This window comes from Schistocerca cancellata, chromosome 11, assembly GCF_023864275.1.
Source record: "Schistocerca cancellata isolate TAMUIC-IGC-003103 chromosome 11, iqSchCanc2.1, whole genome shotgun sequence".
Lineage (NCBI taxonomy): Eukaryota > Metazoa > Arthropoda > Insecta > Orthoptera > Acrididae > Schistocerca > Schistocerca cancellata.
Genome location: NC_064636.1, coordinates 17,940,004 through 17,961,005, shown reverse-complemented (window position 1 = coordinate 17,961,005; position 21,002 = coordinate 17,940,004). Strand labels below are relative to the sequence as shown.

Below are 21,002 nucleotides of genomic sequence, written 5' to 3'. Positions count from 1 at the left end.
AGAGATGCTGGATGTAGTCCTGTGGAATGGCTTGCCATGCCATTTCCACCTGGCGCCTCAGTTGGACCAGCGTTCGTGCTGGACGTGCAGACCGCGTGAGACGACGCTTCATCCAGTCCCAAACATGCTCAATGGGGGACAGATCCGGAGATCTTGCTGGCCAGGGTAGTTGACTTACACCTTCTAGAGCACGTTGGGTGGCACGGGATACATGCGGACGTGCATTGTCCTGTTGGAACAGCAAGTTCCCTTGTCGGTCTAGGAATGGTAGAACGATGGGTTCGATGACGGTTTGGATGTACCGTGCACTATTCAGTATCCCCTCGACAATCACCAGTGGTGTACGGCCAGTGTAGGAGATCGCTCCCCACACCATGATGCCGGGTGTTGGCCCTGTGTGCCTCGGTCGTATGCAGTCCCGATTGTGGCGCTCACCTGCACGGCGCCAAACACGCATACGACCATCATTGGCACCGAGGCAGAAGCGACTCTCATCGCTGAAGACGACACGTCTCCATTCGTCCCTCCATTCACGCCTGTTGCGACACCACTGGAGGTGGGCTGCACAATGTTGGGGCGTGAGCGGAAGACGGCCTAACGGTGTGTGGGACCGTAGCCCAGCTTCACGGAGACGGTTGCGAATGGTCCTCGCCGATACCCCAGGAGCAACAGTGTCCCTAATTTGCTGGGAAGTGGCGGTGCGGTCCCCTCCGGCACTGCGTAGGATCCTACGGTCTTGGCGTGCATCCGTGCGTCGCTGCGGTCCGGTCCCAGGTCGACGGGCACGTGCACCTTCCGCCGACCACTGGCGACAACATCGATGTACTGTGGAGACCTCACGCCCCACGTGTTGAGCAATTCGGCGGTACGTCCACCCGGCCTCCCACATGCCCACTATACGCCCTCGCTCAAAGTCCGTCAACTGCACATACGGTTCACGTCCACGCTGTCACGGCATGCTACCAGTGTTAAAGACTGCGATGGAGCTCCGTATGCTACGGCAAACTGGCTGACAATGACGGCGGCGGTGCACAAATGCTGTGCAGCTAGCGCCATTCGACGGCCAACACCGCGGTTCCTGGTGTGTCCGCTGTGCCGTGCGTGTGATCATTGCTTGTACAGCCCTCTCGCAGTGTCCGGAGCAAGTATGGTGGGTCTGACACACCGGTGTCAATGTGTTCTTTTTTCCATTTCCAGGAGTGTATATATCAAATTTTTATGGTGAGTAGTAATGTCTATCCTTTCCATATTGTTGTCAAACTTTTAGGTGATTCATGTTGAAGGATATTGATGACTCCTCCATGTTTCATTATGAGATGAACAAAAACACAGCTCTATCATCTACAACAGAACATAATCTGAGAAAAAAAAATAAAATGTTGAGCATAATTAATGGTCATTGCACACAAAAATTAATAAGCATTCTTTACTGAAAATCTGTTTTAATTTGTTGTACCAACCTTGATACTGCCTCTTTCTGCACTGTTCCCCTATCAGCATTATTTTCTGGCACTGTCACTTCACACATGCTGACAAGAAGCAGAAGCCGTAACACTAGAGATATACTCATGGGGAAGTTACCCCACAGAATTGGTAGCTTTCCAGTGAGGAGATTCTGAATTTTTGATTCGTTTACTCCCCAAAATACAACATTTCCTTCAGCATCAAACCCTCGCCTTCCTGCACGTCCAGACATTTGATGGTAATTCAGTGGTGTTAGAAATGAACTATCTGTAGCCACAACTACAGTCTTGCAAGGCATGTGTATGCCAAGAGCCAAGGTAGAAGTTGCAAACACAACATTAAGCACTTTCATACGGAACATCATTTCAACTGTTACTCTCTCTCTTGAGTTAAGGCCTGCATGGTGAATTCCTATACCATTTCTTAACCCTTTCACAAATGGGTCATCCTTCGTATGGCCAATTCCTATGAGACGATTTTCAATAAATTTTAAATCGTCACTGTCAACTACTCCAACACTGCGCAAAGAAGAAGCATTTCCCTTCAATAATCCCAAAGAGTATGTATTTCTTTTTCTCACAGTAACTGCTTTACCTTTCCTTGTCTTTGTTTCTGCTGCTGTGCTTATTCCATCACTATCATCTGAAGAACTGCCCAAAATTCCTTGTGTTTTTGCATCATAATACCTATTTAGTACACTTAAAAATATATGTATCAAACTACGATCAAAGAGGAACACAATTGCAGGGAACATTTTGTTTTTTTCCAAAGTTTCAATTAAGGACGGAAGTTGAAATATCGGTACTACTTTCGGTGGCAAATTACGAAGATTTTGTGCACCGTGAGCCAAACGACTGACCACAGATACAAATGAGTCATTAAACTCGTGTGCCCATTTACTGAGCAATTCCCTCAGCTCCTTTTCATACTCCTTAACTGACGATCGAGTAATAAAAAGTTTCTGGCTATTTACTCTGAAGAATCTTTCTGGTCTCAAATGTTCTATATTTGTGTGCATTTGTTCTGTGGCCTGGAGAGCACCGAACAGTGATAATGTCTCCTCAGCAGAGAGGGTCAGATGAGATGGAATACCACTGTAAGTGTCTATTACCTTGTTTGTAAGGCACGCATACGGATGCACGTGGACTAACGAATTCTGTTCGTGAACGTAGATGTACTTCTTAAGATCATTATGTCTTTCGTTGTGTGTTATAAGAGATACCACATAATGTGAATCATCTCGTTTGCATCCATTCTGCATATCTCTATCCTTTTTAAAATTCATCGATTCTTGTAGCCAACGTTGTAAAATTTCAGGCTGCTCAACTGTTGCAGAAAGAGCTAAAAAGGGACAACGTGTAAGTAACAGTCCACTTTCCCAGGACAGCCCACCGGCGATTCCCGACAAACAGTGGATCTCGTCAAATATAATGTATCGCAACCTCCTAACCCAACTGCACGTGCGAGGTGACAAAAGCAAGATCTCCAAACATTCAGGCACAGTCACCAGTATTTGGCAGGTCAATGCATTTTCTCTGTAATCACGAGTAAATATTCCATAAACTGAAAGACCAGGTGGCATTGTAACATTTTTAAAGCGTGCATACACAGTTGCTGCTACTTGATTAACAAGAGCCTTTGTGGGGGAAACATACACAACAATACCTTCGTGCCCTTCCTTTAACACCGACTTCATGCAGTAGTAAGATGCGTACGTTTTGCCAGAGGATGTCGGAGCAACCACAACGGCTGACTGTCGTTTCCTTACTGTGTCAATTAGCATTTTCTGCCAGTCGTCAGGGGCAAATCCTAGCTCGTCGTCAATTTCACCACGATTTTTTCGTATTAAGGAAGGGCCTAAATGTTTCAGCTGAAATTCCGCCCATGACATTTTTATATCTATAATTGTCATTTTAGCATAATTTTGAACGTACGGCAAATTCCATTCACTGCTTATATCGTGCACGTTCAGACAAGTTAGATAATACGCTATTTGCTTTTTGTTTTCGTCAGATAATTTATACTTGGACTCTGAAACAATAAGAAGGTCTCTTAAGAGCAGAAAAAGTTCTTTGTACAGCTCGAGAACGTGTGAACTTCCGGCACCTTTCTCTCTATAATCAAACTGCAATTTTTTGTGCAACGTTTCTGCCATCAGTAATTCTGTTTCCAGTTCAAATATTTCAGTTTTCAAATTTTTTCGCAACAGCTGTAACTCCTGTAATGCAATGTCAAATTTAAATTGCAGGAGAAAGCTCTTAATTTTTGCACTGCTCTTTTTAAACATAACTTTATCACTATCTTCATTTTGATGTCTTTTTCTCTCATTATTCTGTTTTCTTATAATATCTGCCATTTTTGGTTTCTCAGGTTTCTTCTTTTGATAGTTTTTACTTTTAACTACACTGGCAGTGTTGTTATTTTGTTTGGTTCCCCTAACAATTACGTCTCTCTGTATCGATCTTCCTTCGAGATTGCTTCCGTAAATATTCATGTATCTTGCAAATCGGGCCTGATGTTTCTGTGCTTTTTTTTCAGCATATCTTCCTCCTTTACTGTTTCTGAATGTTTTTCTATCGTCAAATACTCTGCTGAAATCATCAGTCAATTTTTTCCGAGAATGCCAATGGTGTCTTTCTTCAAAAGCGAGGTTTCTGGAAATAAATAACTGCATTTCTGCTGCACGATTTTGAAGTCTAGCAAGATTGTTTAAAACTTCTTCACCACAAAACTCCTTTGTGAGACTGCACGATATTGGGAGAAGTTGGTCAAACTGTGCAAGAGCTGCAGCATCAGTATTTGGCTTCGAATCTCGATTCTGCACAAATTTTATTTTGTGAGTCCACTTTAACCCTTCTGATGTTATTGGAAAGGACTCCAATGTGCTTCCCCAAAGATCACTCAAAGTAGCTGTTAAATGTACATAAATTTCACCCAATACATTACCAAGTCCACATTTTTGTTCAAGTACACGGTTTCTTAAAGTCACAAGGAGCTTCAAAAATAAGTTACCCTGCCAAATGTCAGATACAGTACTAAAACAACAATCGTATGTCAGTCCATTTTCCATTATTAAGTGCATAAATTTGTGAATTTCTGTTATGAAATGTGAAACTTGCTTTGGCACTTCATATGGTTGTGGAAATGCTCTGAATTTCAGAGGCAGAGCATCCAGGAGTGCACATTTCAGGAGGAGGACCTTCACTAGCATCATCGCATCAGTGTCTTTGTTTAAAGTAAGGTACTTAGCAGCAGAGGCAATGTATACGATTCTTCTAACACTTATTAAGTCTTGTGGAATTTGAACGAATAATTTCAGTGTATTCCAGTCTTTTGTGATGTTTACAAGTTTTCTAGAGGTGCTCTGAAGCAACCTACTAATGTCAGGTACAAAATTAATGAAATATGCATGAATAGTAGAAACCTCAAGAGTAATGTTACGAAAATCAACACAAGGTAGTCCTTGTCCAATACTGTACAAAATGTTTGCACATGACATCACCATCACCCATCTGTAGTTGTCCTCAGAAAAATATGAGCTGCATTCTTTTGGTAAAATGTCACACAACAAAAAACTGGGCCTCAAGTGCTTGAGAATTTGCCTAAAATCTACACTCCAAATTGCTTCAATTTCATGAACGAAGAATTTTGTATTATGTCTGAAATGATGTTTCAAGACCGATCTGGCCAAACGGATGCTATGGTTGTCCTTCAGAATTCTGTCCCAGACTTTCGAAAATACTATTTCAAAGGTTCCGCTGACTCTTGCAAAAATCTGAAGCAGGCGTTCACATAAATACACACAATGCAAAATTTGTCCACCTCCAGCACTGTCCAAACCACTTTGTCCCACTGCATTTAACAATAATGAATCACCGTCAACCAAGAAACTTCGTCTGTCTGCAATCATATCATTTATGGCATTGTATTGCACATGGCGTGATAATATTCTCTCTGTGATGTCTGTTATTCCAGAAAAAATCTTTTCCTCTTGAATTATTGAAGCCTGTGAAATTATATTTGGTATGTTAACAAATTGCAAAATAAAAAAACATCAGATACAACAAAATAAAAACAAATGAAATGTATGAAGGTTAATCTCCTACCTAATGAAACAAAAAGATAATCACGAAAACTCATCAAATATAATACAGACAGACTCAATATAACAAAATAAACAGTTCAAAAACATCAAGACAAAATGAAAATAGCTAAACATGGCAACTGATAAGTATTAGCTAATGAAAACAGTAACACTGCACAGAAAACATATGAATCAGTAAAAAAAAATGATAGAATGAACTATATGATGAAGCTTTAACAGAGAAGGCCAAAATGGGAAAAAAGTGGAAATACTTAAAGAAAATCGAATACTGTGGTCAATTTAAACATCAAAGGAAGGAAACAGCAATGCTAATTAGAACTAAGTGAGGTTTTTAAAAGAGAGAGAGAGAGAGAGAGAGAGATTCTAAAAAGAGAATGCTCATGGAAATTGAGGAAAACATTTCAAAAACAATACCTGTAATTCTTATCACACAGTTAAGGGCAGAATGAAGGGATAACAAACCCCAAGCGTCTGTTTTATAAATGTAAATGGCAGCTTTGGGTTAAACAACACTGAACATAGTGAAATACCTGCAAAATATTTTGATCAGCTTATTTATAGTCCTTCACCAATCCATAAGCTGGAATTTTCAAACACTCGTAAAACTCCATAAGAAGATTTATCTCAGACTTTCAAAGAAACTAATGAACTAATAAAAACCTTGAGAAACTGAACAATATAACGCTGTGAAGCAGGCTATTAACGACTACATTAGAAAGGCAATAAATGACACATTAACAACTACATATGAACTGCTTTGCTACCAGATGCATATAAAATATTTTACAAGGTTCTACTGAACAGAGTAGAAACAACACTGGACAGTCATTTCAGTGAATATCGAAGTGGTTTTAGGAAGGGTAGACCATATTCTGAACAAATGTTTAATCTGAAATCAACTATTCACCACAGTTCACTGAATCCTGAAGATACTGTAGTAATGTTTTTTGATTTCAAAAAGCCCTTTGGTTCTGTTGACACACAATTATGGATAAAATATTAAGGTCTTTGATTCTGTTGACAGACAAATAATGGATAAAATATTGTCAGAATCCGGTATAAAATCTAAATCAGCAAATCTAATTTCTGAAACACTTCAGAGATACAGTATCTAAAGCTAAATTTGTGGAAGAAATAAACATAGGTGTACAACTATGTGTGGCCTACCCACAATTATTTTTACCTGTGTTCTAGAAAAACAATGAGAATTTGCCACAAAAGCTAAACTAATATAACATTTCACCAATAAGACTGTGAACTGAAAACAAAAATTTTGGAATAAACTATCTCACATTTGTAGATAATTTTGCTATACTTTCTGAAAATGTGATATCTGTTCTACTACAAATTAATCTTTTACAGGAAATAGCATTAGGACTGGCTTCACAATTTCTTCAGAAAAAAGTAAATTTTTAACACTTTGAAGACTGACCACTGAGAAGAATACCGGGCATAGGAAACTGGTCATTTATGCTATTTTTAAAGAGTTATTGGCACATATGTAACTGATGTATCTTAATGAGTAATAAACAATAAAAAAGGATCAAGCTCCAGATTTATTTTTGTATTTACTTTAGTTCTTTGATAGATTACAAATCTGAAATAATGGTGAAAGAAAGTACAATTACCCTCCATAGAAAAAAGTGCAACATAAGTTATGAAGCAGTTTCCAAAATTTCTTGCTCGCTCAACAAACGTAACATATTTGTAACAGAATTACTGCAAACTATGACATTTAATGAGCACACACATGAAATTACATCCATACAATCATTTTTGCTCAGCCATTTGCAGCAGCTGTTACATTCATTAATAATTCTTTCGATATAATTCTAGAAACTGACAACAGAAGGCAGCACAGGTAGTAAGATGGCTATACATTGTTCTCATCTGAAATGAGTCTAAAGCTGCTGTTGCAGCTGCATGGACAGCCTTAATGCTGTCAAATTGGCATCTATTGAGTATATTCTTGACCTTGGGGAAACAAAATAAAATCAGCTGGAGTGAGGTCGTGACTGTACGGTGGCTGTAGCAGTGTTGCCATGTTATGCTTTACCAGGAACTCACAGACACCATCTCCAAAGTGTTAACAAACATTAAAAATGCGCCAAATTTTCTGAAAACAGATACTAACTATATACAGGAAGTTAAAAAAAATTGAGTATCTTGTGGGGATAATAAAAGAAAATGATTTGGGAAAAACTGCTGTAGAGGAATACTTAAAACGGGAAGAGTGTGGTGATGATAGGTCACATCGACCAAACAAATTACAATCTTTGTAACATTAACTGCTCTGACGAGCCACCATGTTTAATTCAGTCTGCCTTTGTACTTCATGAAGTGTTTCTGTGTATCAGTCCTTGTGGTAAAATATATGTGTATATAGAAAACATGGGAACTGTTTATTACGTATATTACGTTCCATATTCAGAATCGCATATTGGTAACTGCAGACAAAAAGTTCCCCGTCTGCTGCGACTTACATGCCAGTTGTATAGAATCAACAGGTTTGACGTACAATGCCATCGCTACATCACCGAACATTCTTTATGAAGATTTGGAGGCCCAGCTCTTACAACCAGGCCAACACAACCCTCCGCCGTCAGTTATTTCGCAGCTAATGGACAACGATCTACGATCTTCGACAAGGATAACCTCTACTTTAGCAACTGCACAACGACTGAGTGTTACACAGTTACCTCAAACAATGGACTCAGGTTTTGTTTTGCCGGATTACGCACAGCAACAAGTGAAAAGTGAAGTGGGCGATCTACCAAACAGTGTGACGATCGATCGCTCGTACGAAGTTCAAAGGGACCGAAATTCGCACACGTGCTTTGATCCTCTATGCGCCACGACATCAGTTACAGGAGTGCCGTGTGCAATTCCGCTATTTGTGCAAAACGCACACGCAGTCAACTGATACCAAGCTACGCCAGCCTCGCCTTCCTTACAAATCAGTAACAGAAATTTTTATGCATCCAGTTCGCCAGAACAAACCACTGGATCGGCGGCCCAGTTTCGCGACCACGTGGGTACCGAGTGCACAACATAGACTCTTCACCCAGTAAAGTTGTACTACAACAGTGCGACCGCCAACAGGTTTCACCAGTGTTTTATAGTCCTACCATGAAGGGTGCGCGTGGCCAGTGTGTGTGTGGAAAACTCTCGTTGTTGCCACTTTAAGCTCCAGGCCCCCCCCCCCCCCCCTTCCCACGGGGGGGCCTCGATTCCAACCATACAACCACTCGCTCCTTCTGCAGTACCGTCTGTGTCTGCTGCACCGGCCTCCCGCGACATTTCTGAGTTGGACAACGTCAGTGCTATTCCGGCAATTTCCGGTCCAGTTTATGGGCCTTCATTACGCGAAGCTCGCCCGTTCGCTTCCACAGTACCAGCCGTGCCTGCCACGTCACGTTTCCGGGCGTCTTCAGAGACATTACAAGCAGCCGTTGTTCCGAACATATGTGCTAGTAACATTCCCGCTTCAGTGATGCCGGATCCCGGCACGAACTCTCGTGCAGCCGGACCGCAGGCCTTCCGAGACACGCCGAAGCCACCTCCGTCTCCACCTCCGGGCCGCCTACCCGAGCTCCCTCCCCTGTACGAGGCGGATCCTGTTTCACGGTTTGCACTGGTGGAGCACCTCTTCGAGCTGCATCGAGTGACTGATGACAACTCCAAGTTCCTATGCTTGGTCACACACCTTCACGACCACCAGGATTTAATTTGCGATCTGCTACTTTCACCTCCACTGCCACCGAAGTACGAGTTCACCAAGAAAACAGTATCGGATGGACTTGCCTGCTCGCCACAGGAATTGATAATCAAGATTCTGTACGAGGTGCACCTGGGGGACTGCACTCCGTCACAACTTTGGCGCCGACTCAGGTTACTCGTGAGTGAACACACGATGCCAGACGTCACCCTGTGGGCGGTACTGTCTGCCAAGTTACCTACCGACATACAGATACACCTACTGCCGCACTCTTTCGAGTCTACCGGTTCTCACTTATGCATTGCAGATCAGCTGTATGCACTCCTGCGCCAGAAACACGCAGCTTGTCCACCGTCACTGTGTGACACTACAGCTTCTGCTTACTGGTCGTCTGCAGGCAGGGGCAGGGCCCGGTCCACTTCCACGCCTTCTACGCAACCATACAGTACTCGTTCGCTCTCTCCTCTTTCCGAGCACTCGAGAATCTCCCACGTTCCGTACATCCCGGTTTACATCCCAGAACAGATCAACGAGGACAAGCCTCCCCCGCTATCACAGTCGCCGCCACCGCCACCGCCACATCCGGCTCATCCGTACTGTTGGTACCACAGGATTTTTGGGGCTGAGACCAAGAAGTGCAGTTTACCTTGCCGACACCCAAACGTCGACCGCAGGAACTGAGTGATGCTAAGTCCTGTGGGGAACTTCACAGGCGTCCCCTAACATTGCACTCCGTCCACTCGTCCCATCGGCCGAGAGGTCGTTTATACGTGACAGACATTTAATCGCAGTTTGTCTACGTAATTGACACTGGTGCTGACGTGTCTATCATACCTCGATCTTTGGCTCCTACCGACTTTTCACCGACGAAGTCTCTCCTACGAGCTGTCAATGTTACAAACTTTCAGTTCCGTGAAAGTGATGGTGCACCTAACCCCTTCTCTGCATTTCCCGTGGACCTCCTACATTGCCAACATCGACAAACCATTTCTCGGTATGGATTTTTTGTCCCATTGCAAGCTCTCCCCAAAGGTAGTCCAGTGTCCAGTGTTACACCACCCATCTAACACTCAGATACTGTGCTCCGGCACCCATTCTCCTCATACCATTTCTGCCGCAACGTGGAGTTTAGTTCGCAAGTGTTCCGCCCTCGCAGGCAATACTTTCAGAATACGACTCAGCAGTGTATCTCCTCTGACAAGCTGAAACAACACATTGCTCACACCTACAATGAGCTCATTGCGGCTCGCAACTCGCTGTTGAAACTGCAATCTGCAGTTCCTTCACCGGATCGGGCTTCATCGCTGAGCATCAGTTCAACCACTCGTCAGGTTAGTTCAAAAACGTGCACTGCGTGTGACGATTCGCATTCAGTGATCTCCGCACCACCCAAGTGTCCACTACGCACAGTGCCTCGTGTTTCAAACGGTGTCACTAATAACGGTCGCTCACGCAGCACGACCACGCCCACTACGCAGGCAGTTACCCTGCTCGTTGACGAACATTCCCCACTCCCACGCGCCAGCCAAGCAACTCGGCCACCATCGCTGTCCCTCGTGCGACACTAGTACCTCTCTCTCGCCCACGCCGGTTGCCCGAGGCAATGCTAACGACAACAGTCACTGTTTGCCCTACTCCGCTCCGTGCTGCACGCGCATCCGACCTCTACAAACGAGTTCACACTGCGCTCGCGTAATAGGCGTGTGACTTTCGTGCTGCCTTTTCCCACTCACGCTAACGACTGTGTCCCATCGCACCCCACTCGTCCCAAAACTCCACGTCAGGACGTTACTCAGCCTCGTGTGCAGTTCTCAGCCTCTTCTGTCACTGACGGAACAACACAGAAGATAATTACTACTGCCGGCCCTCCTATTAGACACAAGGTTAGTCACCTCAACCCCATTACGTTGCGCGTGGTCCGGCAGCAAAATAACGAACTTCTGGCGGCAGGCATCCTACAGCCATCAGACAGCAATTGGTCTTCACCAATTCACCTCATCACCAAACACGATGGATCTTTTTGAATGTGTGGCGATTACAGACGTTTAAATGCTCCCACCGTCACGGACAATTACCCCATGTCAAACATAAACGATTTCACTCGTATGTTATCGGGCGCGACAATCTTCGGTGTGATTGACTGCAAACATGCTTATCACCAGATTCCCGTAGTGCCGGAAGACATTCCAAAGACTGTGATCATCACGACGCTCAGTTTGTTCCAGTACAACTTCGTGCCATTCGGTTTAAAGAACGCGGCACAAATGTGGCAACGTTTCACTGACTCAATCTTATGACGATTCGAGTTCTGCTTCGTACACCTGATTTACATACTCATTTTCAGAAAATCGACTGAAGACCACGAAGATCATTTATCCCAGGTCCTCCAGATTTTGGCATCCAACGGTGTCGAGGTCATCAAAGAAAAATTCCAATTGCATCAGTCTTCTGTGACATTTCTGGGTTACACTGTCTCTGCAGACGGAATATAGCCTCCCAAATCCCGCGTGCACACTATCACATCATTGCTACCCCCAGCTACGTACAAAGAACTCAGACGTTTCCTAGGTACTATAAATTACTACCACCGTCATCTACCTTCTGCCGCCGCTGTGCAGGCCCCGCTGACGGACTCGCTCTCCTGCATACAAACTTCGGGCATTAAACCAGTCCGGCGGACTGAAGCCATGCTAGAGGCTTTGAGGGCTCTTTAAAACAGCTTTAGCTCACGCAGTCATACTCGCCACCCTGATCCGTCTGCCGATTTGTTCATCACTACGGACGCCGGCGACGTCGCGGTCGGGGCAGTATTACTACAGAGCAAAGGCGACACAGTTTCACCACTTCATTTCTTCTCCAAAAAACTGTCTATAGCACAGAAAAATATTCTGCTTTTGATGGAGAGCTTCTGGCAGTGTACGAGGCCATCAAACATTTCCGCACTGACATTGAGGGCCGTCCTTTCTTCATTCTTACTGGTCACAAACTTCTCGCAGATGCCTTCTGCAACCCGCCAGAGGATCCCCCCCCCCCCCCTCCAATGCTTCCGCCACTTTGACCTGGTCTCTCAATTTACTACAGGTGTACACTACATCAAGGGCATGGAGAACATTCCCACTGATTTCCTCTCGCGGATCAATGCCGTTTTGAGTATTGTCAATTTATCAGACCTCACCGCTCTACGGGCTTTGGACGAGGACACTCAGGGTTTGCTCATAGACCTGCAGTCTTCGCTCATGTTTACCAAGTCCCTGGCATTTCGGACGAAGTGTGGTGCGACTTTTCTGTGGGAATTCTGTGGCCTTTGCTGCTGCCCACACTGCGTTGACAGGTTTTTGACGTCTCACATAATCTCGCCCTCCCCGGCGTCCGAGCCACCACTCGCCTCTTCACCGAGGGTTTTGTGCGGAAATATGTGAAACGGGTCTGTCAAACATGGGCACGCAGCTGCATTTCCAGTCAACGAAACAAAATAGGATGTCACACCTCTCCACCACTCGGCAAGTTTGACATCCCTAAGGGACGTTTCTGTCATGTACATATTGACCTTATCAGTCCCCTGCCTCCTTCGGAGGGCCACAGGTATATCCTGTCCACTACAGACCAAATGTCTCATTGGGTCAAAGCCGTCCCCTTACCCAACATCACCGCAGAAACTGTGGCCAAAAGATTCGTTTCTTCTTCGATCACCTCTTGGATCACTAGGTTCGGCTACCCATGCTAGGTTCGGCTACCCGTGCACCGTCACAACTGACCAGGGTCGACAGTTCGAATCTGCACTTTTTACAATCTCTGTAATCTTTGCGGTATTAAAGTGATTCATACGACAGCCTACCACCCGCAAAGCAACGGACTGGTGGAACGATGGCACCACACCCTTAAAACTGCAGTCAAGGTGCCACAATTGTCTCTGGTCTGAGGCACTTCCTTGGGTGTTGCTGGACCTAAATTCTACATTTAAACCACATTTACACGGGACGATTTCCGAAATAGTTTTCAGCAAAATCCGCTTTTACCTGGGGAACTAATTCTCCCAAAAGATCCCGGGGATTTCCCCTCCTTCCCAGACCTTATTTGGAAGGATGCGTGCACACTTTAGAAACATGTGGCTACAACCACCTGTCAGCCATTCCCCATCTGACACTTACGTGCCAACCGCACTCAGCACTTGCTCACACATCTTGCTCAGGGATGACTGTCACACAACCCTTACAACCCCTTTACCTCAGCCTCTTCGAAGTACTCTGGAGGGGCGAGACGACGTTTGACATTATGATAAAAGATCGCCCGCAAACCATTTCTCTACACAGGCTCAAGCCTGCCTTCGTAGACTCCGACACCCCTCTCCCGTCCCAGTCGGACTGCCCTAGCACATGTTCTTTTGACAAACCCACTAATGAGCCCGTTCAACATACGGGTGGGTTTTCTCCGTCCAACGAGTCACCACCGCAGTTCGCGGGTTCCTCAGGCGTGTCATCATCATCCCCATTCACAGGTTTTGAAGACATTTCAGGTACTAGAGACGCGGATGCAGCGTCCATTTTGCGCTGCAACGTACCACCTGACCGCATCGATGACATGTCGATTATGGTGTTAGATAACTCTTTGCCTTTACAAATGTCTGCTTGTGTCTGTGTATGTGCGGATGGATGTGTGTGTGTGTGTGTGCGCGCGAGTGTATACCTGTCCTTTTTTCCCCCTAAGGTAAGTCTTTCTGCTCCCGGGATTGGAATGACTCCTTACCCTCTCCCTTAAAACCCACATCCTTTCATCTTTCCCTCTCCTTCCCTATTTCCTGATGAAGCAACCGTTGGTTGCGAAAGCTTGAATTTTGTGTGTATGTTTGTGTTTGTTTGTGTGTCTATCAACATGCCAGCACTTTTGTTTGCTAAGTTACATCATCTTTGTTTTTAGATATATTTTTCCCACATGGAATGTTTCCCTCTATGTTTCCCTCTATTATATGAATAAACAGTATGTGTCAATTTGGTCAAGGAACAGTCTATATCGAAATAAGACGAAACAATGAATGATACAGTGCTAGAATGGATAATGTTTTGGATGTGTCTAATGTAAACGCTCATTTCTTCTCCACCAGAATAGCCACACCACATGTAATGGCTACAATATAACTTTCGACTGTAAACGTGGTACGGTTCAGGAAAATGCCAGCAGCAATATCATCATGATGGGCTGTGCGGCAAATGAGCTGTACGTGTTGGATATGCATGTTGTTAGATCAGAAGACAGAAATCAAGTGAACTTAGTGAAATCTTCTGAAACATTACAAATGTATCACGAAACACTCGGTCATCAAAATAAACAGCATGTCAAGAACATCTTGAAGGAACTGAACACCAATATAGAAAGTAGTACGGATTAATTTTGTGATGATTGTGCATTAGGAAAGATTCACAGACTACCATTCACACAATGAGTGAATTGCTCGACAGTTGCTGGAGAATTAATTGCCACAGATATCAACAGGCCAATGAGTACACAGTCATTTGGAGGGGCTCAATATTATGTTTGTTTTAAATGAAGCTCAAACCGAAAGACATGCTGTTAAACAGTTTAGATGTGATGGAATTAAACAATTTAACAAAATAGTTAAGCAATTTCTCATAGATAAGGGAACAGAATTACTGATTCCTCCATACCATACTCTTGAATAAAATGTTGTGGCCAAATGTAAAAATAAAGCAACTGTTGAAGCTGCACATTTGATGCTGAATGCAAGAAAACTAACAAGAAGATTATGGACAGAAGCTTGCAATACAGAAGTCCATAGTTTAAATCAGACTGGAAGGTCTTAGGATCCATACAAATTTCCATATGAGCTGTGGTATAATCAACCAGTACGAAAACTTTACCACCTCACAATTTTTGGTACAAGTTGCTATGTTCATATAAACAAACATGTTCATTCACAGTTTGATGAAAAGGAAATTTTGGACAGCTTGCTGGGTATGTCACTGACAAAGTCTCAGGTTCCTTCCAAAACAAAAGGGGTCTCAGGTCATGATATAAAATTCAAGCCAGAAATACACTCCTGGAAATGGAAAAAAGAACACATTGACACCGGTGTGTCAGACCCACCATACTTGCTCCGGACACTGCGAGAGGGCTGTACAAGCAATGATCACACGCACGGCACAGCGGACACACCAGGAACCGCGGTGTTGGCCGTCGAATGGCGCTAGCTGCGCAGCATTTGTGCACCGCCGCCGTCATTGTCAGCCAGTTTGCCGTGGCATACGGAGCTCCATCGCAGTCTTTAACACTGGTACCATGCCGCAACAGCGTGGACGTGAACCGTATGTGCAGTTGACGGACTTTGAGCGATGGCGTATAGTGGGCATGCGGGAAGCCGGGTGGACGTACCGCCGAATTGCTCAACACGTGGGGCGTGAGGTCTCCACAGTACATCGATGTTGTCGCCAGTGGTCGGCGGAAGGTGCACGTGCCCGTCGACCTGGGACCGGACCGCAGCGACGCACGGATGCACGCCAAGACCGTAGGATCCTACGCAGTGCCGTAGGGGACCGCACCGCCACTTCCCAGCAAATTAGGGACACTGTTGCTCCTGGGGTATCGGCGAGGACCATTCGCAACCGTCTCCATGAAGCTGGGCTACGGTCCCGCACACCGTTAGGCCGTCTTCCGCTCACGCCCCAACATCGTGCAGCCCGCCTCCAGTGGTGTCGCGACAGGCGTGAATGGAGGGACGAATGGAGACCTGTCGTCTTCAGCGATGAGAGTCGCTTCTGCCTTGGTGCCAATGATGGTCGTATGCGTGTTTGGCGCCGTGCAGGTGAGCGCCACAATCAGGACTGCATACGACCGAGGCACACAGGGCCAACACCCGGCATCATGGTGTGGGGAGCGATCTCCTACACTGGCTGTACACCACTGGTGATCGTCGAGGGGACACTGAATAGTGCACAGTACATCCAAACCGTCATCGAACCCATCGTTCTACCATTCCTAGACCGGCAAGGGAACTTGCTGTTCCAACAGGACAATGCACGTCCGCATGTATCCCGTGCCACCCAACGTGCTCTAGAAGGTGTAAGTCAACTACCCTGGCCAGCAAGATCTCCGGAACTGTCCCCCATTGAGCATGTTTGGGACTGGATGAAACGTCGTCTCACGCGGTCTGCACGTCCAGCACGAACGCTGGTCCAACTGAGGCGCCAGGTGGAAATGGCATGTCAAGCCGTTCCACAGGACTACATCCAGCATGTCTACGATCGTCTCCATGGGAGAATAGCAGCCTGCATTGCTGCGAAAGGTGGATATACACTGTACTAGTGCCAACATTGTGCATGCTCTGTTGCCTGTGTCTATGTGCCTGTGGTTCTGTCAGTGTGATCATGTGATGTATCTGACCCCAGGAATGTGTCAATAAAGTTTCCCCTTCCTGGGACAATGAATTCACGGTGTTCTTATTTCAATTTCCAGGAGTGTAGTTCGCAGTTTCCGTAGAGATCATATTAATTTTTTTTCATTTCTTCCAGTCTGATTCTAGTCGAAGTCAAAGTGAAGACAAATTTAATGCATTTCAATCTGGAGGAAGTAAAGCATCAGATGAAAATAACATAGATTCAATGGAATTCCTGAATGGTGATGACTCTGGGTATTCTGATGAAGATAATTTGGAGAACAGAAGACAATGAAGAAAACCAGCCTGGATAGAAAGTGGCGAGTTATTGATGATAACAAAAGTTAGTGCTGGTGAACTCTGTTTTTGTGGTGTATTGCAGTCAAATGAAAAGGAAAGATGGATGCAAGCTTTCCTGAAAAAATAGAAGACCTAAAGAAAAACAGAACATTGGTATCAGTTGAATGTCCCACGAATGCCCAAGTATCACAAAATTGCTGGGTCCTACGCCGGAAATTTGCAACTGATGGAAGCACTCGCTTCAAAGCCTTATTAGCTGCTAAAGGGCATATTCAGCAAGAAGGAATTGACTGAGAAGATGCATACAGTTGTAACGCCGGAAATGCATATCCTCCTATTTCCATCTATCGATAAGTGAGGGGGAGGTTACACAGTCTTGCTGCACATTATGACACCATTCAAGTTTTCTTGGTGGTAGCTGCTTAAAAGAAGATGGTGTTGAAACGATATGATGTGAAGACGGACTTTTTGAATGGAATACTCCAACATGAAGTGTATATGGAAGAACCAGAAGGCTTCGAAGATAATACACATCGAGTTTGTCTCCTGAAACAGAGTCTCTGTGGATTGAAACGAGAACAACACTGCTGGATAAAATATTTTATGGGAGTCATGAAAAAAGCAGAATTTCAAAATATTGCTGCAGATCCTTTTTTGTTTTGTTGTAAATACAATGAAAGTAGATTTTATGCAGCAACTTATGTTGATGGTCTAATTGTAGGCAATGACAAAAAGAAATTCCAGTTTTTCTTGACACTTCACAATGTGAATCTAATATAACAATGGGGACTCCTGACAATTTCCTTGGCATAAAAATAAAGAAAAATGAACACGGAGTTTTTATAATAATTCAAGAGTAAGTGGCATAATATTGGATATTGCATTTACATTTAGATATGGGTCTGAGCTCCAGTAACTGGCTGGTTCAGGTAACTGATGACTTAGAACAGAAAAAATAAAAGTGTTAAATTTTTATGCCATTGTAAAATTTGCAGTTTTCTGACTAGCATGGTATATAAATTATTTATCACAGAAAATTAGTTAGATGTCACCCCACACTCTGCCTGTTTAAGATGTTAAAAACATTTTATATGCATTACTTAAAGGTCAAATAAAACTGGCAGCCCTTTATATAGAAGGCTGTGGATTCCACTATTACAAAGGTGAAATTATGCTGTTTCAATTGGTAGCAACTCTGAAAACAGTATCAAGGTTTTTCATAGTATAAACAGGGTTTCATGTAGAAACTTACCGATGGTAAAACTGTAAAGGGGAGGCTAACAAACAAAATTATTGACAAACAACAATACTGTGGAATGTCCATTAGAAATGACACTCATGATTTGTTTAGAATGAAGTAGGGGGTATGGGCTACCACCTTCTTCCACAAACAATCAACAGATGACAAGCCAATACATCAACTTTGTCCTCCTGGATCAGATTCATAGATTCATGGTGTAAGCACAAATGCCAAGCTTGAGAAGAGGCAGGGTGCTGATTTTGGGGGAGGGGGGGGGGGGGGGGGGAGGTGCTGGTTGTCTGAGGCCCCTCCCCCCCCCCCCTCCGACAAATTGTAATAATTAAAAGCCTGATTTATGCTAAACTTTGGTGTTTCACAATATTATTATCTGATTTTGCTACAATACTTAGGCCTACTTTTACAGTACTTACTTTTTAATTGTGATCTTTTTAACTTTCCTTCTTACTACAATTGACACGATAAGTATATCTGCAACTACTGGTACTTGGAACATCTAGAGAAACTTCCGTGTTATAATTTTTTTTTACTGTCAGTTCAGATACCATTTGCACTGTTTAATTTTGGATTATCATTTGTATCGGGCTTGTCTTTATAGAAGTTGTTAATAGTTGCTGAAGGAACAAGATAACAACTAATTGCTTACATTTTTGACAAAACAACTAAAAACGTCTAACACTATGTATATAGTGTTTCTGAATTCTAAAGAAGATGGATACAGCCTTGATAGACACAATATTTCAAATATCCCCACAACCAGAGTTAGATCAGGAGAACACCACACATCTCGAAATTGCCTAGTAATGATTTGGTTGTTACTGAAGGTTTCCCAAAGCAAATCTTACACCTGGCAAGTGACACCTGGTGTCACTCCATCTTGCATGAAAATAGTGGTGTGGACACAGTTGTGCTCTTGCAAAGCTGGAATCACACGTTGCACAACGAGGTTCTTATAACGTGCAGATGTCACTGCACGTCTTATAAGCCTGCAAGGTGTCTTCTCCTTGAAGAAAAGGAGACTGAGAATGAAGGAGCTTCTGAAGCCAAGCCACACAGTCACACAAGCTGAATGCAGCGGATGTCCCTGCACAACATATGGTGGAGCAGAACCCCACATGTGACTGATCTGTGCCTTCACAGCACCATGCAGAGCAAAATGTGCTCATCTATCCAAAGAATATTCCCTGGCCACATTTCATCCATTTCCATGCACACCAAAAAAAGGAAAGGCAAAGTGGTGGCATTGTAGCCTATCACGGTGTTTCATTTGGAGCACTTTCTGAATCTTGTGGAGATATCAGTGTGAAATGCACCACAAAGTCTTTTGAGCTGTTGACCAGGAGGGAGAGAATTCCCGTAACACAGCTCGAGCACTAGCTGCAGAATCTGAGGCGTGTGCCGCGCAGTCGGCTATAGCTACAGCTAGTTCATCAATAACTGTCAAGGGAATGAGTCACCTCACTCTCCCTGCTGCACCACCTAATTCATCTATTCCTTCAAATTTCTTTATCATATTCTTTAGCCCCTTTGCAGCTGTCTCTGTCGGTGATATATTCCTATTGCTGCCGTTCTGACAAAACAACTTTACCGCCACTGCGTGGTCTTTCTTCTCAATAGCCATTGGGTTATGTACAGAAAACTTCAACTTTGTTTACCCTTTACACCAACGGTCACTTAAAAAAAAAAAACTTCAACTTTGTTTACCCTTTACACCAACGGTCACTTAAAAAAAAAACACACACCACACACACACATACGTCAAAAGCGACACACAGCATACTGACATCAAAATAGGAAACATTTCACATTGTGACTGCAAACAGAGTCATATTTTCACTTGGTCACAGAAAGTGGAATTATAATTTTTGTCAGCATACTCCACAAGTGCACTGGTAATTAACATACACACTAAGGGGAGGTGATGGGAGAGGGGGGGGGGGGGGGGGGGGATAAAAGAGGCACCAGAAAGGAGTTATGACAAACTGATATTCTTACAGGTATCAACAGAAAATGCAAAATTGTAAAGTTTGGTGGCCAATTAATGAATGTGTAATTTCACTGCACAGCTGGCAAGCAAAGTAAACAGGGGTCATGTCAATACCAGCACGTTTCATTCCATTGACTCGGTTGGACAGTAATATGCCTCACGGACACGCACGAGATCGATATAAGCAGATTTGACAGAGGACACATAGTTGGACTCAAAGAAGCCTGCCGGAGTAATTGGCGAATCACTCGACAATTGAATACGAGTGACGCCACTATTTGACGACGTTGACAGGAATGGTTGAACTGTGGCCAAACACAGTGTCACGAATGAAGCAGTTGACCTACAGAGACAATACAATGTGAGAACCGAGCAATTGTCAGAGAGGCACTCAGTGACCTGGAGCCATCATCATCATCATCATCATGGATATTCGTCCGCCGAAATAAAACGTGTGTTGAGGCAGCCACGCAGAAATCATACTGATGTACAGGCTACTGCAAAATCTAAGGTTTTCCTGCTGTTTGTTAAAAATGTAACAGAAAGAATAGGGAGGATCTTGACGAAGCGGAATATTACCGTAATTTACAAGCCCACCAGGAAGATACAGGAATACCTTAAGCCTGCCAAGGACGCTCGCAAACCATTGGAAAAAGCTGGAGTGTATAGGATCCCATGCAGCTGTGGTGATGTTTATGTGGGTACCACTAAAATAACGGTTTCTAAACATTTGGAAGAGCACAAGGGAAATTGCAGAAGAGGAGAAACGGAAGGATCAGCTGTTGC

The 21,002-nt window shown here is 44.0% G+C and overlaps 2 protein-coding genes across 6 annotated transcripts in view; one reads left to right on the top strand and one right to left on the bottom strand.

Moving 5' to 3' along the window:
• LOC126108445 (probable ATP-dependent RNA helicase DDX60) overlaps positions 1–21,002 on the bottom strand; it is a 204,753-nt gene that overhangs the window by 88,498 nt on the left and 95,253 nt on the right. For all 3 annotated transcript variants that reach the window (XM_049913659.1, XM_049913658.1, XM_049913660.1), the window contains exon 4: positions 1,461–5,470. In XM_049913659.1, the coding sequence (XP_049769616.1) occupies positions 1,461–5,470 (4,010 nt within the window). The remainder of the gene's footprint in view (positions 1–1,460; positions 5,471–21,002) is intronic.
• The window catches only part of LOC126108447 (uncharacterized), a 158,915-nt gene that overhangs the window by 93,145 nt on the left and 44,768 nt on the right, over positions 1–21,002 (top strand). For 2 of the 3 annotated variants that reach the window (XM_049913663.1, XM_049913662.1), the window contains exon 3: positions 6,932–7,082. The exons of the other annotated variant lie outside the window; for it this stretch is intronic. In XM_049913663.1, coding sequence (XP_049769620.1) covers positions 6,932–6,985 — 54 coding nt within the window. In that variant the 3' untranslated portion in view covers positions 6,986–7,082. Of the gene's footprint in view, positions 1–6,931; positions 7,083–21,002 lie in introns of those variants that run through there. 3 annotated transcript variants of the gene reach the window in all.